This window comes from Cajanus cajan, chromosome 5, assembly GCF_000230855.2.
Source record: "Cajanus cajan strain Asha chromosome 5, NIPB_CcT2T_4, whole genome shotgun sequence".
In the NCBI taxonomy this organism is placed as follows: domain Eukaryota; kingdom Viridiplantae; phylum Streptophyta; class Magnoliopsida; order Fabales; family Fabaceae; genus Cajanus; species Cajanus cajan.
In genome coordinates this window covers 64,316,049-64,343,278 of record NC_138521.1, presented here as the reverse complement: position 1 = coordinate 64,343,278, position 27,230 = coordinate 64,316,049, and the positions used below count along the sequence as shown (strand labels likewise).

General features: G+C 27.0%; 1 protein-coding gene and 1 long non-coding RNA gene across 2 annotated transcripts; one reads left to right on the top strand and one right to left on the bottom strand.

Annotated features, from left to right (window-relative positions):
• Nucleotides 1–3,842: 3,842 nt before the first annotated feature.
• LOC109810195 (serine carboxypeptidase 24) lies at nt 3,843–11,750 on the bottom strand. The gene is made up of 9 exons (XM_020373603.3): nt 11,286–11,750; nt 8,775–8,882; nt 8,287–8,382; nt 8,076–8,168; nt 7,886–7,968; nt 7,368–7,762; nt 7,135–7,230; nt 4,246–4,354; nt 3,843–4,156 (listed from the first exon to the last, which is right to left on the bottom strand). Exons 1-9 carry the CDS (start codon nt 11,542–11,544, stop codon nt 4,013–4,015), a joined length of 1,383 nt encoding a protein of 460 aa, XP_020229192.1. The 5' UTR covers nt 11,545–11,750; the 3' UTR covers nt 3,843–4,012.
• A 9,199-nt stretch (nt 11,751–20,949) lies between these two features.
• LOC145957774 (uncharacterized) lies at nt 20,950–21,897 on the top strand. Its single transcript, XR_014433775.1, has 2 exons — nt 20,950–21,299; nt 21,552–21,897. It is a non-coding gene; the product is annotated as an uncharacterized LOC145957774 (long non-coding RNA).
• Nucleotides 21,898–27,230: the final 5,333 nt, after the last annotated feature.

The window sequence follows — 27,230 nt, the reverse complement described above, 5'->3', positions numbered from 1 at the left end:
GATACCCCTTAACATTGTCAGCATAACCCAAGAATATACATTTCCTGGATTTTGGGTCCAGTTTTGTTCTTTCTTGGGAGTTGTACATCACGTACACCGGACATCCAAACACATGTAATGAAGAATAATTAGATGGTTTTCCACTCCACATCTCCATTGGTGTCTTTAAACCAATTGCTGTTGATGGTGAGCGATTGATCAAATAACAAGCAGTTCTTACTGCTTCTGCCCAGAAAGACTTGGCTAATCCTGCAGTTCTCAACATAGCTCTTGTCCTTTCTAGGAGAGTTCGATTCATCCGCTCTGCTACCCCATTCTGCTGAGGTGTATGAGCAACTGTAAATTGCCTCTTAATACCCTCTTGCTTGCAGAATGCCAGAAAATCACCATCTATATATTCTCCTCCATTATCTGTCCTCAAGCACTTAATCCTTTTTCCAGTATCAAGTTCCACTTGTGCTTTAAATTCCTTGAATACTGGGAACACATCTGACTTCTTCTTGATTGGGTACACCCACAATCTCCGGGAATAATCATCAATAAATGATACAAAATATTTTGCTCCTCCCATGGAAATTTCTGGTGATTCCCAGACATCAGAATGGATTAAGTCAAGTATGTGTTTGCTCCTTGTAGTTACTTTGGCAAATTGTAATCTATGTTGCTTGCTTGTCACACAGTGCTCACAAAATGGTAAGGTTACCATTTTAAGCCCCGACAAGAGATTACGTTCCGCAAGAATTCTCAGGCCTCGCTCTGACATATGTCCTAGTCTACGATGCCACATCATCGTTGCCTCTTCTTGACTTATTGCTGCAACTGATGCATCTGCTTCTTGCAACGTTTCTCCCAAGAGCAAGTATAGATTTGATGTGATCTTCTCAGCTTTCATCACCACCAAATTGCCTTTAACTACCTTCAAGATTCCACCTTCAACGTGGATCTTGCACTTGAGATCATCTAGTTGCCCAATGGACAATAGATTCTTTTTCAAGCCCTTCACATGTCGTACCCCTTGAATTGTACGAATAGTACCATCATACATTTTTAACTTGATAGTACCAACTCCAGCAATTTCCAAAGCATGATCATTTCCCATAAATACAGATCCTCCTGAAATTGGTTCATAAGTGCAAAACCAATCTCTATTTGGAGTCATGTGCCAGGTTGCACCTGAATCCAATATCCAACATTCATGGAGTTGTTTTTCGCCTCTAGAACTTATTGCTTCACTGTACAATATTTCTCCATCTTCTTGGGTACTAGCAACACAACCTTGAGAGGTTGACGCTTCAGAATTCTTCCCTCCTCCACTCTTCTTGTGCCAACAATCTTTCTTCATGTGCCCTCTCATGCCACAATTATAGCATTTGAGGTTCTTCCTTCCTTGAGATTTTGATCTACCATGATTTTGACTCCCACTGGAGCCACGTTCCATTGATCTTCCTCTCATCATCGTCAAAGCTTCTGCTTGCTTTGAACTTTCCAGTCTGTCTTCCTTATTCTTTCGCCTGGACTCTTCTTCAAGAATAGCTCCGGCAACATCCTCAAAGGATAGACGACCAACAACATTATTGTTTGTTATGTTGATGATGAGTTGATCATATGAATCTGGTAAACTCTGAAGTAGAAGCTCCGCACGTTCATTTTCCACTATGTTGAAATCAGCTGTTGAAAGCTGAGCAAATAGCGTATTCAGATTGTTGATGTGGTCCGTCACTGCTGTGGACTCACTCATTCGAAGAGTGTAGAGTTTCCTCTTTAAGAATATTCTGGTGTGAAGTGACTTGACCTCGTATAATTTTACGAGCGTGTCCCAAATCTCCTTTGCAGTTGTCTTCTCTGCTATGCTCGACAAAACTGAATCAGCCATTGCTAAGTGCAAATTGGCAACAGCATTGTCATCCATTTCTCTCCACTTTTCATCAGTAATATCTGATGGCCTGCCTTCAATTGCTTTAAGACAGTTGTCTTTTCTCAAAATTGCTCTTATCTTCAATTTCCACAGGGAAAAATTGTTCCCGTTGAACTTCTCTATCTCAAACTTTGCTGCCATAATTTCTTCTATTAAACCGACTTAAGTAACTTCCACTAGAATAGTACCGCCTACTGGAACAATGATAAAATCCAGTAACAAGAATAATTCTTTTCTTGAGCATATTAAGAATTTTCTCCGGCACTATACCAATGTACACTACAGCGGAATAATAAACAACCTAGTGGCTCTGATACCACTGTTATGACCAGAGTAGGCTTAATAGTTACTCACAGCTAAAACAAGAGATGAGTAAAAAGAGTCAAGGGAGAAAATAACCACAGTAAAAATATTATTTACTGAAAGGGAGAAAATTACAACACTTCTCTCTCTATAACTTACTCCTTTTTAATTAGGAGACTACTACTACCGAGAACAGATCTCAAGGTGTATAAGAGAGGAAAAGAGAAGAGAAGAAGATTTGGGATGAAAATTATGGTTTTCAGCTTCCCTATTTATAGGAAAGTCCCAATGGCATTTTTGTAATTTCTCCTAAACTTTTAATATTATTTTATTATTATGTGGGACCCGCTTTTGATTTAAAAATCAAAAATCACCGAAAGTGTTTTCGGTGCTGGCCGCCCGCCACAGCTGCCCACAGCTGTCTAACACATTCTTGCTAAACAATTATAGCTTTCCTTGTTTTTCCCTTTCTCAGTTATAATGGATTATTTTTCTTTACGGTATTATGCAGAGTTTGATGGTTAAACTGAGAATGAGTTAATAAAGGAATGATTATGATACATGGATTTTATGTAAAAAATAATTGGGGTGGACAACTGATAACTTTTATTAATCTAAGTATATATGGTCTTGATTGCACATAATAGTACAAAATGATATTATTGTTAAACATATTTTGGTTGCAGAAGCTTTCACTTTTAATCGCAGGTAAAAATCTCAATTGTCAAGAGGAAGAGTGGAAATTCATTTGCGTTCGTGGTTATTGATTTTGAATAACATGCCCTTGCATATATTACTGTCCAGGCCATGGAGGAAGGGATGAGTGATCTTGCACAGCTTAGGAATGCTGTCATGGCTCAATGAAGGGTTTGAAGAGATGACAGTGAGATGAACCTCCTTTTTTTCATACAAAACTCTGTCACAAATGCTTATTTCTCTTTTAATAGTGATTTCTGATTTTGCAATCTTTCATAAAATTATCGAAGGATAATTGGAAATGGTGCTATGAACCTTCTTTCCAGGTGTTTTTTTGTCCTTATCTTATTATTTGTTTGGTAAAAATCTATTCTCTGTTCTCTGTCTTTGTCAACAAGCGGTGAGTATGGACACATTTGGAAAAAGAAAAATCCAATGATGAAGTTTCTTCTTATTCTTTTTCCCCAGAAAGTTACTCTTTTAGTAAAGTCACTTTTATATTTTCTATTTTTGAAAATTTATCTAATTGATCTTTTTATACATTCTAAATTAAAAAAAAAATTATAGAATTTCAATAGGTATCCCAACCCATCTACATGATATATCCAAATTTTACCTACCCAGCCTAATAACATGATACCCAAAATATTACCATCAAATTACAGAACATGATATCAGCTACCAAGTTATCTGCTCCTTCTTATAGATCAATCAAGACATGTTTCAACTAGGTACCCACTGAATCAGGAGCATAGTGTCATTTAGACCTATTGACTCATAAAACATTTCAAAGAATTAGTTGACCACTCAAAGAAAGAACATGAAAAACTTACTTAGACAGTCGTTTATCTAACATGCAACACATTACTGTTTGTAATTAAAATTTATTAAAAATTAATATTTTAAAAATAGAGTTAACATTATCCAATGAAAGAAGGGGAAAAAAAAAACGTTGTTACTAGAATTTCTGTACTTGAAAATTTGACACCCTAGCCGATGGAGCCACGGCCACCAAGTGATGGGAATTAAGCAGTTTCTAAATAGAGGTGGAAGCATGAAAGATATATTAATTATTAATGATTAATGAATACATGTGAATTAATGTTTTGGTAGTTCCTCTCCTGCCAAAAAGGACTTAAAAAGAATGTAAGCTCTCTTTGGCTGAAATAAAGGTACTTCATGGCCAGCTCCTCTAACTGTTGCAAAAGTGAGTCCATCATACACCTCTGTCCATCCTCCCACCTAAGCAACCCCAACACACACAAATTAATCTATGTGTGAACATGGCACATGAAATTAATGTTATAGTTACAAATTTGATAAATATATACCTGTCCATAACCTGAGTACCATGGATACCAACGAGTTCTGATGCTGAGGTTAAGGTGGTTGAGAGAAAACCTTGTGGCAGTCACTGGAACCACAGAGTCTGTGTCCCCGCTGAATTATAGCGAAAGCAAAATGGCATCCATGAGTTTTTATTATACAGATATATCAACTATCTATGTAATCAATCATACAAGGATGGAAAAAAAAAAAAAAAGCATACAATAAGCTTAATTCTTATCATGCTGCTATTCCCAAGAAGGATTTTTGGTTATGGGTCACTAGGTTGTTATAAAAGATGCTATATAAAAAAGTAAAGAATAATTCTAAATTTCTTACCATTAATATTCTCTTAATGATAAATATTGAATGGATCTATATTTTTAAATCATTAATTATTTATTTTAATCTCATATTTTCATAAAAAATACTATGATAATTTATAAGAGAATTTATACGAAGATATATTATTACTCAAAATGTGAAATAAAAATCATTAAATATTGTTTTGAGCAATTATAAATTGGTTTAGAAAATAGTTTGATGATTTAGTGATCAAATTAAAAGATCATTTGTTGAACTAGCTAGTTAAACAATGCTATATTAAAAAAGATAAAATAATTAACATAATGCAAGATACTTCATATTCTAAATTTAAAATTATTGTCATATTAAATGAGAAATATCACATGTTTAAATTTCAAATTTAAAATCATAAGTTTATAATAATATTTTTAATTTAAAATATTATCATTATAAAATATTCAATATCCAAAATTTCAATTAAACTAAAGTTTATAACATGGTAAAAAAAATGAAGTTTATAATAACAAAGTTCATAAACAATTAAATTAAAGTCAATAACACAACTTCATAAATAAATTAAAAAATAAAACATAAATAATATCAATATTCAAATTTTATTTTCAAAGTAATCAATACTTCAAAATGATGTTTACAAAGTTTAAATGATATTTTTTTAATTATTGTTTCTTTGAAGAAAATTATAATTGCAACCTGACTAGTTCACCTATTTGTTCTGGTTCAACTACTTCCCTAATTTCAATAAGTAAATTTTTTTGGTATGGGTACCGATTTTCACTCGCATCAGTCTTGTACCGGTCAATCTATTTTTCATAACTCATGTTGAGTCTATCACTTGATATTATAGCATTTATCTGTATTTAATAAGCTTATGAAAACACCACAACACAACGTATTTTTAGTAACATTAAAAAAATGTTACTAAATTATAAAAAATATTATTAATATATTTTTACATTATTTTATTAATGTAAGATAATATTTATGTTGTTAAAGACTTTTAACAATATTTTACATATTAATGAATATATTTTAAAAAATATTATCAAAATGGTACATTTTATGTAATATTTTAATGTCATTGCTAAACTTTTATAAACTTTGTAAAATAATAATCAGATTATATCATCACTGCTATTTTACGAGTCTTATCTACAAGTTTTTTAATATTTAAGATATTTTATATTTTTTATCAAGAGAAACTAGCGTAAATTAGTCACTATTAAATTTAAATTATGTATCAAAGTTCATTTATTAAGTTTCATTCTATGATGAGATTTTAACTTTAAAAAATAATTAGTTAAAAAAATATATACTCTTTATATATTATTCTTTTATTTGATGTAAGACTTATTTTTGAAAGATACTTATAAAGAATAATATTGAGATAAAAAATATTATTTTATTTATAATAATATTTTTTAAAAATAAATGTTACAATAACTTATTAATTTAATTTATAATATTTTAATAAATATAAGTAAATAAATGTTGTTAAAAATGTTAAATTTAGTGGTAAAAGTGCAAACATTTCTCAATTGAAGTATCTCCTTCGCATATATTTTTTACCATTCTAATAATAGGACGTCGCTCAAGCCCTAACAATCTAGCTAGTTATAAAAAGGGGGGGTTTTGCAAAGCAAAGAAATTTCACTTTGATGGAAAAAGCAAAGAAACTTAAAGTAGGTTGTGACGACAAAGGTGAATGACCCGCATGCAAGTCTAGCCAGCGGCAACAATGACAAATAAGACGATTATTTGGACTTCGAATTGAAAACCAACGAGGAAAGCATGCTACTGTGTGTCTAGTGCAATCTAGGAGACTCTAGAAAACACTAAAACATGTGATTGTTTATCACCAATCTTGTCAAACCAACCTTTAGCATAAAAGGTTAAAAAGAAACCTACCTTTTTTATATTTAAGATGTTATCTCCTTTCCTTTATATAAAAAATAAATAACTAATTCATCACAATTAAAATAAATAATTAACACCTCAACGGGTGAGAGGTGAGGACTGAGGAGTCGTGGATTTTGAGGTTTTAGATTTGACAAGGTTGTGAGGAAATAATAGGTCAAACTATATTTTTATAAAAGATAATATAAGACTCCTATAAAGTCAAAAAAACACGTCTAAGTGAAAAACAAAAGCTATAATTCAAGTATTTATCCTTAGTTTGTTTGGGGTCCAAGTCCCCGTGAATTTTTTTGTAATAAACTTATTCTATTTTAAATCAATGCTAGATTCGACTTTTATATATATATATATATATATATATATATATATATATATATATATATATATATATATATATATTAATTCCTTTCATTTTACAATAGTCAAATAAAAAAATAATCTCATTAAAACTCTTTAAGTTTTCTACTAATTTCAAAGGATTCTAAACTTGGATCATTTTTGAAAGTGATGAGGATGTATACTTTAATGAAATTTGAAATTATTTATTATGTATTTTTTAATTTAACGATCATAACTAATTAACTATATATATATATATATATATATGTATATGCATGTGTTTTTACATGTAAATAAACGATTTAAAACTATACCTGAAAACCCATATTCTCAATCCCGCAGCAATTAACTCTTTGTATATGTGCAACACAGAAATTTCAGAATCCTTCCAATATTTTAGGAGCACATCACTGTCCAACAAACCAAAGGCATATGTTAAAACTTGTCATTTCATAGAATTTTAGAAGAACTGAATTTTGATTTTAAAGTTATAATAAAAGTTATTTTTGGCTAACAATTAATACCATAACATAGTGAAAAAGCAAACCTGCAAGCAGTCCATTTGTAAGGAATGTTGGTAACATTTGCATGCATTGCTTTCTGCACTTCTGGAAGGTTATAGTATTTCTCTGCATAATTTTCAGTACATGGATCATATCCTGAAATCATATGAAGATTCTTGAATCGTTGTATGTGCCTCACAGTATTGTTTTGTGATGTTGTGCATTTAGGGGTGTAGATGCTGTATTCATCAATATTTCCAAATTCATAGTTAACCGCATAACTATAAACATCATCACATTTTTTAGATGTTTCTTCTGCTGTGAAATTGCAGTATTTGAGGATAGATTTGTATGACTGATCAGATATAATAGAATGGCTCCACCAATATGTCACAGTTCCAATCCCATCATTGTAGCTATCAGTCACAGCATTTCCCACCTGTATATTTAGTTTTCATATGCAAGCACAAAATAAAAATTACTTACAGAAAAGTTATGTAATTCTGATCCTTATTAGGTAATAGGTAGAGTATATATATCAGAGTTAAAAGAATTGACTTACAATGAACCCTTTGAGATTAATAATTTGAGGATTCTTTTTATTATAATCATGGATTTTCTTAGCCAACTGGGGGACATAATGCCCTACAAACATAAAATAATAACAAGAAATGTTAGCTAAAATTTTACAAAATTTACTTAGAAGTTGCTAGCATTGTTGATATATATAGTGCAACTGCATGTACAAGTACCTGCATAGCTTTCCCCAGCAATGTAAAACTCCCTATATTTATATTGTGGAAACCTTGACATCCATCTAATTAGAAAAATCAGTGCATCCTGAGCTGTGTCACAAATTTGGAATTATGATTATAATTAGTTATATAGAACAAGGGTAGTTATGAAAATAGATATATGGTGACAATTCAACTAACTTAAACAATGCTTCAGATTCATATATACCTGTCCTCTTGTCCCCTGAAGTTTTGAGATCAGAGCTGGTATTTGTGTATGAGAAGCCAACACCAGCAGGCGATTCAAGAAAGAGAATATTTGCATCTGAAACATCAATTTGAAAAAAGAAAGAAAACTGAGTTTCCATAATTGTCATTCTGAAAGGTGAGTAACATGGATTTTGATTAGATAAATTTCTCTATAAACAATTTTGAAAAAATGAGAAAGAAAAGTGAAATAAATTTCTCAAAAAAAAATAAAATTAATTTATACACCAAGTAATTTGTAAAAAATTATCACATATTAGTTTGTTCAAAATACTTTTTTAGTTTATATATAAATTACTTTTAATTTATGTTTATTTTTCTTCTTTTAAAATATTTATGCAGAGAATTTATGTAAAGAATTCATATAATGATATATAAAAAGGGAGATCTCCATAAAACAATTTATAAAAATAAAGAAATTAAGATAACAATTGATTTGATGGACATTACCTCTGTTCCATGCATATTTGTTGAGATATAGAGAAGAACCAGTTTTGTTTATACGGAATGGCCCAATTTCTTCTGATGCCCCGTATGCTACCGATGAGCATCCCGGCCCTGAACCACAAAACAAAAAAGTTTTCATCTCACTGTGATTTAAGGATTTTAGGCTGAAAATTTTATCTTTAAATTACATTGGCATGCAAGTTTATCTAATGGTCTCTTTTCAAAGTAATATATGCATTTATACAGAAGCCCTTTTCATTAATATATGCATTTATACAGATGCCCTTTTCATTCTTAGATTTGAGACCTGTTGGAGTCCAAAGCGTCAACAAGTCCTACTTCATATAAAATTTGATATTTTGAGGAGTATATAAATAAGAAAATCAATCTAACACTTAAAGTTTTTGATAAAAAATATAATGTCGAATTTACTTATATAATTTATTCACTGTCCATTAAATATTGATAGAGATCTATCCGGTGTTATCATCAGAACCGATATGGATATGCACATCCAAAGTGAACACGTTACAAGCCATATCTTGATATCTTCTATTCTAAGTAACTATAGTATAACACCTACAAGGCTACAACTATCCACTAAGTCATGAAGTTTTCGGCCTTAAATTTCAAGACCGTATAATATTTTTGGTTTGTTCCAGTTCGTGGGTCTAATGCTATTTCAGATTGGTTTTGATTAAGATGTCAAACTTTTTGGTCCCCTAATTTGAACAGGACCACAGGGGCATTAATTATGCAGCATTACCTTGCCTTGACTTCCTTTTGAATTTTTATTTGATAAGGCTTACCAACACAGACTTATCTATTTAAAACTTATTAAAAACCTATAAAATCATAAATAAGACTTATTAAATAAGAAGGGAAACTCACAAAGATTTGTGATTTTACCTAATATTACAGAAAATATGCTAAAAAGTGTTAAAGCATTTCTCTATTATTGTTGTATATGTTAGACATATAATTTTTATTAGATAAATACATATATAAAAATGAAGATTCCGATCTTAACATAGTATATTTCATACCTTAAAATAGAATTGGAATCTTAGATAAGTAGATAAAGGGAGCCAATTGATTTTCACATCACCATTGATTATATATAGGTGAAGTAATAAAATCATATAAAAAACTGAAGTGTAGCGGGGAAAAGTCAAACACCCTTGCCTCGCTGGAATCTGAAAGCGTGTGATTCCAACGAGAATAAGAGAGACAAGTACGTAACACCGAAAAATGAACATCATTTTTAATGGACAAAATGAAAAGGTTAGTGAATGCGTTGCTTGGCTTTTGTTTCTGTTTGTTTCTCCCTATGCTACAAAGAGAGAACAAAAAGAAGGTGAATGGGGAGGGTTTTGTTTTTTGCTGGGGTAAAGCAAGGGAATGGGTTCTTCCAAACAGGGAATAAATGTCAGGATTAGAAGGAATAAGGCACAAAAAAGATACAGACAGAGAAAGATCACGAGGACACACATGGGTCACCCTAAATTTCTTTTTTCTTATATTATCTCCACTTACATTTTAAGTTTTAAGTTTTAACAGCTAGTTGTAAATTTTTAATCCTTCGAATAAGTGGCAATGTGGTACAATTACAATACAAGTCACCGTGTGATGGCATGAAAATGAGGTAACAGTGCACATTAAGTCAAGTTCCAGAGAGGTAGATGAGGTGCATTAATATATAGATAGGGTTGGCCATTTCAGGGAACGGTCAACATGTGCAACAGTGTAATGCAAAGGGCTTGCGTAATGCTTCAGCAAGTACAAAGTCACGGAGACACAAACCGTCAACATATTTTTTAAATATGATGCATGCTTCAACGAAATTAATTATAAAACTCAACACATCTTAATGCATATACCAAACTTCGCCTGTAAATATATGCATATAACCAAAATTTATATATTTTTCAAACATCCTTATTGGTTATGATATAATTCAATTTCAGTCAACTGTATTAACGAATTTTAGGACAAATTATCAATGGGAATATGAAATGTTCAATTAATCCTCTTGGTCTTTTCAAGATATATATACCATCTTTGTACTTCCTCAATTCTATCAAATGAGATGTTCAATACCTTTTCCCCCTTGTTTTGGTTGGAAGAACTGGCTGTACTGTACTTTATGCTCTTTTGGCAGTATTTATGATTATTAGCTATTGCATGCAATACAATTCATCCCTATTAATTAAATTCAACGCTTCTGAGGATGCAAGGAACCTTTTACTAAGTACACCGGAGAAAAAAGAATCATGAAACTTCTTAAAGTGTGAATTAGACTTAACTCAAACTTACAAATCTGAATTTTATGCAAAAGGTACGTAATTACCTCCACTTTTGTATTTTATCTAAGTATTATTTCAAGTCAAAGTGGGATTTAAATTTTTTTGAACAAAACTCAAGAGGGTAATGGAATGAAGCTAGTAATGTGAGGAGTTGAAGCTATCTCTTTCAAATCTCAATATATATGTAGATATGAAATTATAGACTAACCTCCATTGAGCCAAAGAACGAGAGGCTTATTCTTGGGTGAAGTGGGGGATTCAGTGAGCCAGTAGAAGAGTGCGCGACCATGTTGGTCATTCACAGTGACATAACCGGAGAATTGAGAGAATGCGACACGTGGCTGCCCCGGGAGCGCTGAGATTCGATCCTGTTCTTGCTCTTTTGGCACAGCTACAATGGATGAAAATGCAAAGACTAATAAGCACATGAAGAAGATATGGCCTTGGAATTCCATCATTAATTGCATTCTTGATTTCTAGCTACTAAACAACACCAAATGGCTCAAGGGCCAATAGAATATGTAGTGCTCTCCCTGATCACTCTCTCAATCTCTATGTATCAACAAATTACTAAAACTGTGTTGTTTGTACGAGATCTATAGAGAGAGATGGGAAGGATATATAGCTAATAGCTATAGCTGAAATTATTATATATATTTATATTTATATTTATATATGAACGTGGAACTGTTGAGGATATTATGCCTCAATTATAAGGTACTCGTAGGGTGGACTTGGCTATGTTATGGCATTACTACAGACAACTTGCATGCCAAGTTGGGATGGAGAGAGAGAGTGCGTGTTTTCTAGAAAGCATGACTGAAACTTTGATCAGATACCCCGTGGCTGATGAGAACAAACAATTAAAGGAAGCAAAACATCCATAATAACATGAGAAAATATTTTCAGTTAGTTTTGAAACAGCACGTAATCAATTTTTTCAGTTTGGGAGAAAACTTTAATTAATAGCAGTTAATTTTATGTTGTTAAATAAGACCACGTGGTCCCGAATTATATACTAATTCCTTCCATTCAATGCATTGATTTCTCTATCCGTCTCTCTTATCTCAAATCACTCATACCTCTCATTACAAATTAAGTTGAAATTATATATAAATGGCATAAAAAGATATAATTTCTTTTTATTGGATCAATTTTTACAAAAATAAAGTGATATTTTAAGTTGTGACTTTATTCTCAAGTCAAGAATCAAATTATTTTGATCCTTAGTTAAGAAATACAACTATTGAATCATTTATGTTAATGACTTATGTGTTTTATTTATGTAATTAAAAAAATTACTATTTATTTTTGTAATTATTTCTAAAAAGTTCATACATATATACATGAATATTTATTTATTTTTTTTGTTGGGGATATTAATTTTGGAAGCATGCATGTGCATTGTGCAATGATCTACCCAATTTAGCCGGCTCCGCCTGGCCTTGCATTTGACTAAAATATTAAAATCAACACTAAAAACTAGAGACAGCACACACTGGACGATCCTTAATATTAGCATCATTCGGTCAAACTAAAAGGTATAGTTTCTTTATTCTTATGTTTGACTTAGATACAATCAAATTAAAAACTTGGATCGGAAGATTACGTAACATGAGCTAGCTTAGCAATGTCTTTATATTCAGCTTCAACCTTCTTCGAGCCAGCTATATAACTAATGCATATATTGTTGTCTTGAATCAATTAATTTTAATTTAATTAATATTGCTATACATTTGAAAATATTTTATGCATTGAGATAATTTTTGTTATCTCTTTTAATTTTGATGAGTATTTTATATGTGTATATTTTATTCAATTGTCCAATAAATATATATATATATATATATATATATATGATGAAATTTGAAAATTAATTTTTCAAGATAGAGAGATTAATTTAAGGTCTTACAAAGTAGAATATGAATCTAATTCAATTTTATAAAATTAATTTATAAGATAAAAATTATTGACTCTCCATTTATATAAACTATATTGGTCATATCATTAGTTGATCAACACATTTTCATCACACTGATAACCAAACATGAAATTTATGTGAATAGACATATGTTGGTGGAATAATAGACCTAACAATAATCAATAATCGCTAATTAGTTATACTTAAAAAGTGAGATTGAGTCTAATTCAATCTTGTAAAACAAGTTTGTAAGGTGAGAATTGTTTCTCATTTTTCATATTTTTTGTTGGTCTTATCTCTAGTTAGTGTGAAACTTGAGTTTTCACATATAATATATCATTACGCTCAATATTATTGAACTTAATATATTGATAAATAATGAATGATCATTTTTAATATTTTAGAATAAATAGGACTTGAATTTTTCTAAATACATTATTTCACGCTTAATATTGTTAGACTTGATATGTATATGTATAAATGATAGGAGTTTATTTTAAATAGATCTAGATTATAGTAGTTTTGATACATTCGGATTTGAAAATGAAACTTTTAAGCACATGCTTAAGATATATATATATATTATAGTTTTATATATTCACCCTCAAGCTTGTAGTCATACTTGGAAGGAAAGAGACATATAAGACTAAAAAGTAAGTAGTCCAAAATATTAAGTGTTTATTATGGTCTTGACTATGCTTTATATAATATATAAAAAGTAATAAGAAACTATATGATTCATAATTATGTAATTAAAGATTATGTGATTGAAAATTATCTAATAATATTTTGAGGGAGGTGGGATTGCATTAGTTGTGACCTTTAATGGAGGGAGGGAGTGTTTGATTCCTTGACATATAAGACAGGGTTGCAGGCGTCTCCATCCCATTCAATTCATAACCACATATTGAGGGCTCACAAGAAAACGCAAGTTCTTGTCGCCTCATTTTTGTTGGAGACTTAAATAGTTGATGCTGTAAGAATCATCAATGGTGCAAAGTCGATCCAAGACACAATTATTTTTCCCAATTCCGTCATTTAATACCAAAGGACCAAAGGCAAATCAATTTTACTCATTCTACTGTTCATAAAAGTTATGCGTGCTTAAAATTTATCATCCCTACCATCAATTTAATACCAAAGGACTTAAAATTTATTTTTTATAGTTTAATATAGACATTTTTAGTTTATATATATATATATATATATTTATCTTTTTTAATGTCTATAATTTAAGATAGATTCTTTTATTTTTTATATTTATAATTTTTAATTTTTTAATTTTTTATAATTAATTTTTTTAATATTATCTATTTTGTGTTGGTATCGTAGAGTTCTTTAATTATGTAAAAAAATGTGTCAAATAATGAATGTCACATATAAAAATATAAAGAGACACAAATCGCTGAAAGACTTAATTTAAAGTTAAAATAAATTTGACATTTAAACATATAAGATTAAATTTATATTCATGTCACGTCAATATAAAAGAGATAATATTACAAGAACAAAAACTTAACAACAATGACTAAAATAATTAAAAAAAAATTGTTATTATATGAACCAAAAAAAGTTAATCTTAAATTATAAAGGTCAAAAAAATTGAAAAAGATAAATATATTAACTAAAAAAATTATTTTAAACTATAGGGACTAAAAGATAAAGTAAATGAAATTGTAAAGATCAAAAAATATTTTAACTAAGTTATTTTAATTAATAATCTATTACTATTTTATAGTAAATGTATAATTAAATATCTCATTTTGTTTACGCTAACTAAAAAAATCAATTAACAATCAACAGAAATTTTTATTAAATAATTAATTAAAAATACGAGACTAAAAATTTAACATACGTTAAAAAAATTTACTGAAACTAAAATATTAAAAAATTATAAATATATGAACTAAAAAATTTATCTTAAATTATTAAAATTAAAAAGATTAAAAAATATAAGTATAAAAACTAAAAAAAAAAGTATTTTAAATTATAAAAATTAAAAGGTAAAGTGAGTGAAATTATAAAAAATTAAAAATATATATATATCTAACCAAATCATTTTAATTAATACTTTGTAAGTATTTTATTGTAAATATATAAATATCTCATTTTATTTACGCTAATTTAAAAAAAACAATTAACAATCAAAACAAATTTCTATTAAATGATTAATTAAAAATATGATTTCATTAACGTGGAAGCAAAATATATATATATATATATATATATATATATATATATATATATATATATATATATATATATATATATATATATATATAACATATGCCACAAAATGATGAAAAGACACACAAATGCCTATTTTTGTTTATGTTTTGTTATATAGTAAAACTACAATTTATGAACAACATTTTTTTTAATATTTAATACAACTATGTATGTATACAAATACTTATTTAAAAAGGATATAATGTGTAAAAGAAAAAGAAAAACATATTTTACTTTTAGAAGATATCTTTTTACATAAGTGCAGATTAGTAAGTTGATAATACATGTGAATTGTGTAGTTGACACAAGCGGGCCATCATAAGGAACAAGTTAACTCTGGTAGATGTGTAAATTACCATGGATATCAATTCATTATCGTTTTCACAACCATTTTCAAGAGTGAGCTTGCATTTAAGGCCCCTATCGTAATTTTCTGAGTGACCTTTGCTTCCTGTTGGTAGCAATAGCCTCATTCAATGTGCTTTTTTTTTTTTTTTTTTTTTAAATTGAGTATATATTTATAATTAGTTTTGTTCTTTTATGCTTCTCAATGTGAGGATTATTATGGTATTTTCTTGAATTTTAGATCACGACAATCATAAAATTTATGTATATTATAACTTGGATGATTTTTTTCTAATAATTCATAATTTAGTTCCAAACATAGACTCATTGACAAGAAAATTTATGAAATTATTGAGAGTATCAAATGATCAACAAATATCAATGTTTTCTTTCATTATATTCTAAATCAAACTAAAATAATGTATTTTTTTTATTGGATAATAGCCCTTCATAACTCTAACCTTTTATATATAAGTTTGTTAATTTGTTATTTTTCTATTTTGAAGATTTTGCTTAGATACAAGATCAATCTCATTTTAGTAAGAAGAATATTGTAAAAGAAATGGATAAAAAAAAACTACCAAATGAGAAATAACAATGACATTCATAACTATTATCATTTATCAAAAGAGTCTCTTAATTAAGGAATTTTGTTTCTTTAATATTTTTTTCTATTTTAAGAACTAGATAATATATGAAAAAAAAAGTTTTCGATTTCATTGTAAATCTCATTTAAACATATAAATAATTAGAAATAGAATTTAAAATGATTTAGAGATACAAAATTGATTTAAAAATTTACTAAAATTTTACCAAATTTAAAACATATGTGTAATTTAATTATAGTCAATCAAAGTATAAAAAATATAAAATAAAATAAAAATTGAATGAAATATGATGGTAACTTAGAAGATAATTCTGGTTGAAAACACTTTTTTGAATTTAAAAAATATCTAAAATTAAAATAATCACAAAAATATTTATGAATTTTGTAAATTTTTAGATTAAGATAATTTTATTATAAACTTGTTTTTGATATTTTGTATCTTAAATATATTATAAACTTACATTTTAATTTTGTAAGTTTTTACATTTACAAATCAATATAAGATCTTTGTTTCTCACATATTTTATTTGACAATATCTCATGGTTGTTTTTAGCACCTTTGTCACGATTTTGTTGTACTTTAATGCAAAAAGGGGTACCACTGTTTTTGGGGAGAAAAACTCTGTGAACAAGTTGAGGAACAAATTATTCTTTTGACTTTCATTTTGGTGAATCTGAATACCTCTACTCACATGATCAGACAAAGCTTTATAGAAATGTTGTTTCCTTTTCCCAGTAGTTTGCCTTTGTTTCAGGTATTTATATTTCTAATCTGGGCAGGTTTAGATCTAGGGTACAACACTTTATAGTATAGTGAACAAATATTTATTTGATTTGGTACCAGATGTTTATGTGTCAGATATAATTTTTCTATTTTGAATAGAATTAGTGGATTATATTAGATTGAATGCAGTTTATTATGCAGATTAAAAAAAATTGATTTTGCTCGATTAATATTCTGAAATTTTAAATCATCATAAAATAGATTGAGAATATATTTTTTAACCATTTTAAACTGACAATAATACAAGAATAAAATAAATTGAAAATACACTTTCTAACAATTTTTAAACCGTAATAATACATAAAATAAAATAATTAAAAATACACTTTCTCACGATTTTTGATTGTCAATAAATGACAGCCCATCTAGTGGTTAATTTTGGTGTAAAAATAAAATTTGTGATGATTTTTAGCCGTCACAAATTATAATATTAATTGGCAAAAAATACAATTTTTTAATATCATAATAATAAAAAAATTTAAATTTATATTCTTCTTATTATTCTAATTAATCCTATATTCCTCCCTCTAAATTATCATACCAATCTTATAACTTCTCAGTTATTAATATTTTATTTGAGAGAGATATAAGAATTAAAAAAGTGAAAAAAAAATATGTAAGAATTGATTTGATAAAAAAATAAAGTAAAATTTATAATTATTTAATAAAGTAGAATTAAGTAAGAAATTAATAATTTAAAATTACATTTTTATTATATTTAATTATTATTTAATAGAATATATAAAATTTTATTTTTCTTAAATTCCTAACAAAATTCCCTCCTTTTAGAGGATATTCTTTTTCCTCCATGGGATCTACCTTTATCTGATCTTAAATTTTCACAAATCACTCTCTCTAAATAACCTAACTTTTTCCAATTCTCTATAAATCATCTATCTTCTCTTCTTATCCACCCTAAATAATGGCTCCCAAATACACTCTAAGCAACAAGCTTCATCCATTCATTTAAAAAAAAAAATGGGACCAACAATTAAGCAACAAGGTTCTGTCTTAAAGATTCACAGAAACGATATGTAGCTGTCAAATCACACTCATTTTCACAGTCATTTATGACCACACACATGTTGCAAAAATTGATTCCACTACTGTCTGTCCCTTTCGTGAAAAGATAGCCAACAAATTAATCCAGTTCCACGTGCCTTAACCAATGCCCAGAGGGATTTAAATAATTACCAGTACAATTTAAAACATTTTTCAAAACAATTATAATTGAGTTTAAAACTTGGCAAAAATATATTAATCAGATGCATTTTTAAGAATTTTTTGACCACAGATAAATGAACTTTTGTGTTTTTTTCATTTCATATCCTGTTGGTTGGTTAATTTCCCTCGACATTCGCATGCATGTATGATAGAAAGTATAACTATAAGAAAGGGGATATTTTGGGAAATGGATTCCCTGACTTTGTGGAGGAAAAGTTAGGGTAACTTAATACATTTCAACCGTTAGATTTGTAATAAATGATCAGATTGTGACACGTGTACATTTAAGTTAAAATATATATTGTACACGTGTCACAATTTGATTTATTTTTATACATTTAACGGTTGAGATGTATTAAGTTACCATAACTTTATTTTCCCAAAGTCAGAGAATTCAGATCCGATATTTTGTGCTTCCCCTGAACCATTCTCGTTAAGAGTAACTAATATTTTAGCATATATAACTTAAGTTAAATTATTTTTTTTTGAAGCAACTTAAGTTAAATTATATATTATTAAAATTTATAATAAATTATATATAAATAAATAATATATTTAAATATATAAATTATATTTAAAATTTGTAGAAATAAATATTTTAAAATATATAAATTAATTTAAAATTTTATGATAAATAATTTATATTTTAGAAAATTTTATTTTTATTTATTGATAATTTAATTTAAAATATTAATATTTAATTCATACATAATTATGATAAATAAAAATTAAATTAAAAAAATGTTAAAAATACTCTTATAATTCCTCCTAAAAATATTCTTGAGTAAGATAACAATTCATATTTAATATACATGAATTAGTTTGTTTTAAAATATTATATGTTATAGATGACATTTTAATATTCTTGCACAATAAAAATTTATATTTAATATATAGAAATTAATTTTTTATTAACAAAAATTTATTAAAAACTGTATGAGTTTCGTTTTTATTTAATGACCTCACTTATAATGTTAATAAATTTTAACTAATAAAATATATCTATAACTATAATGATGGGATATGACTTTTTTGTGTACATATATTTTGTCCAATTTTACTTTTATAACTATTTCATAAATTACTATTTGTTATTATGAAAATTTCACTTTACAAATAGTCACATACATTATATGATATTGGTCATTTCTTTCTTGTATTTTTTATTTTTAAAAAACTAAGAATCACCAAATGTTTTTTTTACCCAATGATAACTGTTCTGGTATAAAATCTAGAGTAGTTTTATCATAAATGTAAGATTATAGATGAAAAACCTATAATTGTCCTCATCTAATTTCATCCTTATATAATAGTTTCATATTATCTTTCGTTCGTATTAATTCAAATTGATTTTTGTCTATTAAGACTCAAAATTATAGCTCAATTATAAGTGGATCGATATTAGACCAGTCAACAATCAATATCTCAGCTGAATTATCTTTATAGTGTGTTTGGATGAGGAATTTAAATGGAGTAATTCATTTATTTGAAGAATTTTAAATTTTTTGAGGTGAAATACCTTGTTTGGATGAAAAATTTATAAGGAATTTGAAATTCAAACATTTGTGAAATTCCTATAGTAGAATTTCAAATTCTCCAAAAAAAAGTAAGAATTTGAAATTCCTCATATTTTTTTCTTCTTATTTCACTTATATATTTTATCTTATCTCTTATTTCTTCATGTTTTTAATTATTGAATATTTAAAAATATTTTTAAAATTATTAAATATTATCTAATATTAATTTTTAAAATTATTAAATATTTAAAAATTAGCTAATATTTATTTTTATAAAATTTAATTTAAGAATTTCAACATATAAATATATTTTTAAAATTAATTTTACCATGGTGGAATCAAATTGTCATATTCAAACTAACAATTTAAAATTTGAGAAATTTGAATTGACTTATTCAAATAAAATATTTTAAGAATGATAGAAATTGAAATTAAAGTGATTCAAGTATCAAGAATTTAAAATTCCTTAAATTTGTAAAATTCCTCATTTAAACGTACTAAAAGTTAATAAGCCAAAACATGGTTAATCGTCCATGAACTTAGGAAGGTCAACAACCGTTTAGCTTCAAGAATCATAGTGTGAAGAAGCTACGTAAGATCAATAAATTGAGTCATATATGGTCAATCTTCTATCAGCTTGGGAGGATCCAATAATAAAGAGTGTGTTATTATACTTAGAATTAATAACTTATACACTGTCAGTGTAAATTTTTTTTCCCTGACAACTAATCATATCTTTTAACAATACTATATCATTTACTTTTATTAGTGACATGACACTATTAAAAAATATGATTGGTTGCTAGTGTAAAATTTTTTTACACTGACAGTGTATAAGTGATTATCTCTTATACTTATTGGTGCTCGTCATCAAAAGAAATTTAATTATCCAATCGTAATGAAAAAGAAAAAAGAATCCATTAATAAGAGAAGTAATAATACACTTTGTAATACATTTTTTAATATATTTTTATTATTAGTTAAAATTTATATATTAAAAATACAAAATTATAATCGAAGTTCGTTAAATAAAAAAGAGACCAACAAAATTTTGTAAATTTTTATACAAACATAAAATTCGAGACTTAACTAATTCACTTTTTTTTATCCATAAAAACTTGAATCTATAACCCTGTTTATATAATACTCGTCTATTCTAATTTCATCACTAGTTTGATCATTGATCATAGTGTTTCAAGATCTAAATACATGTCAAACATATTGTATTTTTTTCTTTATTTTTTATTTTATGTTTAAGAAAGTACATAGAAGGCATATTTGAGTACTTAAGTAGGCTTTGACTTTGAGAAGTTGAAATTTCGAAAATGCCTAACTGTGGATCCCTAAAACTTGCGATGTCCACCGCATGAGTTTCTGGCAGAATATTATGGGGCAAACCTTTTAATTACATTACATATATATCTTGCACTAGAAGATTCTTAGCTTTGTTTTTGGTTGATTGTATATATATAAGACAGATTTAAGCATATGCTTGTCCTGACTGCTGAGTAAGTTTAGAAATAATGAGGGGTGGAGAGGATCTTCCCTTCACATACAAAACAAAAACGTATGTTATTGTTATTTTGAATAGCTAGGTGAGTAACATATTTTTCTTTGGATTGTTGAGTTTGAATAGTTATATATGCATGCATTGTTTATGCTAATTAATGTTTTATTTCCAGATTAACTTTTCTTGTAAAAGGATTTAAAATATCAATAATCAACAGGAAAATGGAGAAGATCTAAAGAATGAAATTAATGTGGGCATGCACACACACATATATATTTGCACTTCATATCATGATCATTAATCATTACTGGAAACATGTTATAATTTCGTTTTTCAGATTCCTATATTTGAGAATGGTTATGAAAAAGATCCTGCTATATATTATAACAAAAGAAGCAATTCAAGAAGCTTCACGTAATGGTTCAGATGTGATTCTAGTTGATACTTGATACAGCTGGCCGTATTCAGCTAAATATTGCAGTTATTGCTGTAGCTGTAGTCAAGAGTTTAATGGTTTTGAGACTGTACAAAGTACTATGATTTGTTATCTTATCTCAGTTTACAGTCTTCAGAAGTTACTTCCCTGTTATGAACCTTGTATTTATTTTATGCATAATTGCATATTGGAATAGAGGACCATGCATCCTTGTTTAGGATTCAATGGTTTTGACTATATTTGGATATGGGGATGTTTCAATGTTACATGTTGGTGGTAAAAATTAGAGCTATGAGATTTAGTTCGGCCTTTAATCGTGCGAAAGATGGCAATTTTAAGTTTATGTGTTTGGCGTGTTACTTTAATAATTTATAAGATGATTCGAACATCTAAAATTATATTTTAAACTTATAATAAATAATTTATATTATAAGTTAATTTAAATATGTTTTAGTATTTTTTCTCTCAAATTTAAAATTACTATTTTTAATTTTTTAATTTTTTAAAAATTTTATATTAATTTCTCATATTAATAGATTAAAACAGTTATATAATATCAATTAAGTTTATATTATATTTAAAAATACTAATAAATATATCTTATATAATAGTATTTGATAAATTTTTTAATAAAATTTAAGTATAAAAATTAAAATCAGATTTTTTTGAAAATTTATAAAGATTAAAAAGATTAATTTTAAATTTGATAAACTAAAAATAAATGTACTTTAAATTTGAGAAACTAAAAATATATTTAAATCTAAAATGTTTGTATCTATATGTTAATTATAATTATTTTGAAATGACAGAAAATTATATATTCAATGCCTTTAATTGATTTTCTTTAACAAGAATATATTTAAGAATTTTTTTAATCTTTCACTTATTTTAATTTTAAATTAAATTTCAATATTTTTAAAAAATTTATCAATAATTAGAAATAAAATTTCATTACAATATAAATTATTTATTATACAATTGAATATATTTTATATTTAAAATATTATTAATCATAAATTTTAATTATAATATAATTTAAATATTTAAAACACTTGTTACCGATTGCATAGATTAACTAATCTAACCTTGCACCATATGCTTCTTCCCTACATTGAATCTCATACTGTTTGTGGATGATAAAAGGCCATCGATCGTATATGTAGTTTTACCACGAGTAAATTGTATCTAATGGAAAAATATAGGTTCGATTAAGATTTATTTCTCTAAATTATCAAAAGCAAACATGACATTCTTATATATTCTTATTATAAAGAGATATATAGTATATAATTGTTTCTTGTCTCTGTTTTTAATGAACCATCACTCCATTTCTAAATAACTATTTACAACCACTTTATTTAATTTATCTTTTTTATTTTATTTATATAATTTAAAAAAATTAAGAGGTACCAACTGTCTTTTTTCTTTACTAATAAACATAAATTCCACGGAGATAGAACTCAAGGAAAAAAAAGTTGGCCCAACTTAAATAAGATATGATATGATATGATAGTCTCTTATTATGGTCTAAATTTGCCTAGACTTTATCTTTACTTTATTTTAGATTATAAATCTCTAATTAAAAAAAAATAGTTCAATGAGCAAAAAACCCTATCAAACTATCACAATTAACACAGTTTGAGTAATAAAGTATTGCATTATAAATGTGTTTTGTTATTAAGAAAGTAATAATTTCTAAAGTGTCTAGGCAAGGCTTAATCGAAAATCAATTGAATTATTGATTTATCATTAAAAAAAAGTCCACGCCCCAGTCTACCCTCAACCATGGGAGAAGTATCCAAGTGCTTGTTATGTTAGTGCCTTACTGTTAGTATGTTTATTTTAATTAAATTAAGATTATAATACTTTTTTGTTGAATGTTAAAATTATGCATATAAAAGATACAATCAATGTGTAATATGACACACAGAAAACTCTTTACAAAAATAATTATTAGCATGTGGCATTTACGAATGTCACAAAGACGAACACTTGCTGCCTCTACTATGTAACGAAAAAACAATTAACCCCTCAAAAAATGAACAGATATATCGCATGTTCGTTTAGAAATATAGCCAATATACTTTTTACGTTTTTTTTTATTTTTATTTTTATTTTTATTTTTATGAATACAGTATAATTTATACCGAGTCGTGACTCCCTTAATAAAGAGTTTGGCATGCAATTTTATATAACATGTTAGTTAGCACTTCACTTTACAAAATGAATCTTTTGTGGTAATGAATTTGAGTAAATAATTAAATACAACTATTTAATAAAATTTTGAGCATATTTTAGCAAATAATTTAATTAATTAGTTATTTGGTAAGTTCTTATTAAATGAGAACTTATTTTACCAAAAAAAAATTAAATGAGAACTTATTTATGAGTTAATGATGAAGCTTACTAAAATAAATTACAAAAAGTTTATTTTGATAAACTATTCTATGAAGTATGAAACTTATTCAAACAAGTAAAAAAAGAAAAAGAAAAAAAAGAAAGTTTGACAAATAATTTTTCTAAAAAATTTATTTGTTAAAGACATTAGTAAGAAATTAAAAAATAATAAACTTTTATTGAAAAATGTACAAATCAAATTTATTAAGGCATTCGAAGTCATAGTTTTTAATAGATTTTTTTTATTTATTAAATATTTTAATCAATACCTCAAACGTTTGTTGAGGAAATTAATCCAAAAATAGTATATGAACATCAACATCAAAGTTCGAATATGTAATTACCTTAGAGTATATAACATCCAGGTTTGTTCTAGTAGTGAAGGGGTAGAATAATATACTAATGTAATTGAGGTGTTTTATGTCAACTTGAGAAAGGATATAGATTTTGATGATATAGAATATTTGCATATTCTATAATGGGTAAATAGGTGACATTTTTATGTTGGATGGCTAATGTCGATTATAGTAGAGATATGAAATGTGATAATTTAATCATCTTGACACCAACATTCTATGATAACACATTTGTCATACAAAGTGTACATTTTATGATGGATTTGACCATAACTATCATAGAATTACATATTCTATGACAAGTAAAGTCACACCCATCATAGAAGATACACATTCTATAACGAGTATGGTTAAATCTATCATAAAATATATACTTTTTTTTAATATCCTATTCATTTTTTGAATTTGTCCAAACCTCCATAATAAAAATATATTACAGACATATCAAAATAGTATATTGATATTCAATTCAATACAAACCTATATGAAATATAATATCTATGATTTAAATTAAAACAATGTATAAACTAAACTACATAGCAAACTAAGATAGTTAACAATAAATCTAAAATTAATAATAATTGTCATTAATTAATAATAATGAACAATTACTATAACAATGTACCAATGTTATCAAATAACAATAAATCTAAAGTAAACTAGTATATTTATAAAAAAGAACTAAAATAATATACAAAAACATAAATTAACCATCAAATTGACTCAAGAAAAGAAGATGTCAATATTTTGCGAATATCTTCCATGTTTTCATAGGCAAGTGGAGTTGAATTTTTGAATGAATACATACAATAAATTCAAAATAGAGATAAGTTAAACATTAGTCGATTATTAAAACTATTATATAATTATTTAAAGTAATTAATTAATTTGATTTAAAAATATATTACCTCTCTCTATGACTCCTTAATGTTGTCGATAATGATAGTGAGCATATGCTTATCACGTAATATATTGAAGCTTCTTCCAAGCTACCAGAGGAAGCTCCCACAAGCTCAAGCTTACATCTAAAAACCTAGGAAAATGAATGATAAATCGAAAATAGTTAAAGAATAAAATTATTATTTATTTTATTAAATTATTTAAAAAATCCATAAAGATTGCAAATAGATATTTATGAGTCAATTAGGTATCTACTAGGAAACCTACTACTAGCTTTCTTGTGTAATGAACATAAAAGAACTACAAGAAATTGCTTCATAATAATAACAAGGAGCTGTCAATGTACATTTCATTTTTTAATATTGTTAAAAGTCAAATTAAGTTACTATAAACTTAAAATAAAATATAATACAAGTATTATCCATTCAAATAAGGTGCTAAGTACACCTCTTTTTTTCCTAGTCTAAATTGGTCAATCAAATATTACTTTAGCTTAATGTCTTTGTTCCTAATCTTGGAATAATTGTTCCAATATTGAACCAATAGGAAAATACCACAATACCTTCGTAGGAAGACCCTTGCTCACCCCATTTTTAAAGTCATCTTCCTTCAAGTTGGTTATGATACCCCATACTATGGACACTCATGTAAGTTATCAAACTCTTTTATGTACAAAACGCAATCATTGGAACATGCATGAAATTTTTTATAGCCCATATCCATCGGACACAAATCTTATTTGCATCATAATTATGTGTCAGAAAAGTGTTACTTTTGGGAAGCATTTCACTTAACAACTCTAGCAATCTTGTGAGGTTTTTATTAGTCCATCCATTTTTTTCCTTAAGACTAAACAATCTTAACATCATGGATACCCATGTAAAATTTGAGCAGTCTAGATGCAAAGGTTTCTCTGTATCACTGCACAAATTATCATACACATGTGCACATTTGAAAGAATTAAGCCATGAATCATGTCCTCAACCAATCGTCTATATCTCTAAACCGACTTATTCTTTTTGTGTTTGACGCACCTGTACATGCATCATATCTAACAATTCACCATGTCATGTCCCATATTGTGTAGTTTTTGAGAAATTCATCAAACAAAACAAGATTTTGTATAATATTTATTAACTGCATTTGCAAATTGAAATCATTCACACAAGGATAGTACAACCTTTCATAATTGTTTGTAACATTCCTTTATGCAAATTAAAAAAACTCTTCCACTTCACTCTCATATTCAACACTTGTGCATAAACAACTCATCCAGTTTCAATCCATCAATACATTCATCTGACATAAACCATGTTAATCTCATTTTTAAATACAAGGTGTAACCCTACTCATTCAGAAAGATGATTTTTTTTTTATACTTGATTAATTAATACATAAAGGTAAAATCTCATACATTAAATTTGAAAAAATCGGTAGCATTTCGCGTTAGTCTCTAATTACACAAAATGAAAATGGTGACATTAGATTCATTACAAACAAGTATGCACCCAAACAACAATAAGAAATGCAATTAACCAAATTCTTATCAAATTTAAAACGAGACTTAACATCTCTCTCTCTCTCTCTCTCTCTCTCTCTATATATATATATATATATATATATATATAAAAAACTATAAAACTATATATCTTTTCAAACTATACAAATGGAGAATTCAAAATTTAATACAGTGCTTATACATTAATTGTATAACATTGTATATCTTTTCAAACTCCATAACTAACAATTTGTATTTGATTATATTAACATAAATTTACTAATTATAATAATAAAGATCTAATATTATGGGTACCTAAAAGATATTTAAATTAATATGTAATATTGTATATATAAGTACCTAACATATTTTTTAATTCTAAATTTATATCTCAATTAATTTAAAAGTATTTCATATAAATTGCCTAAT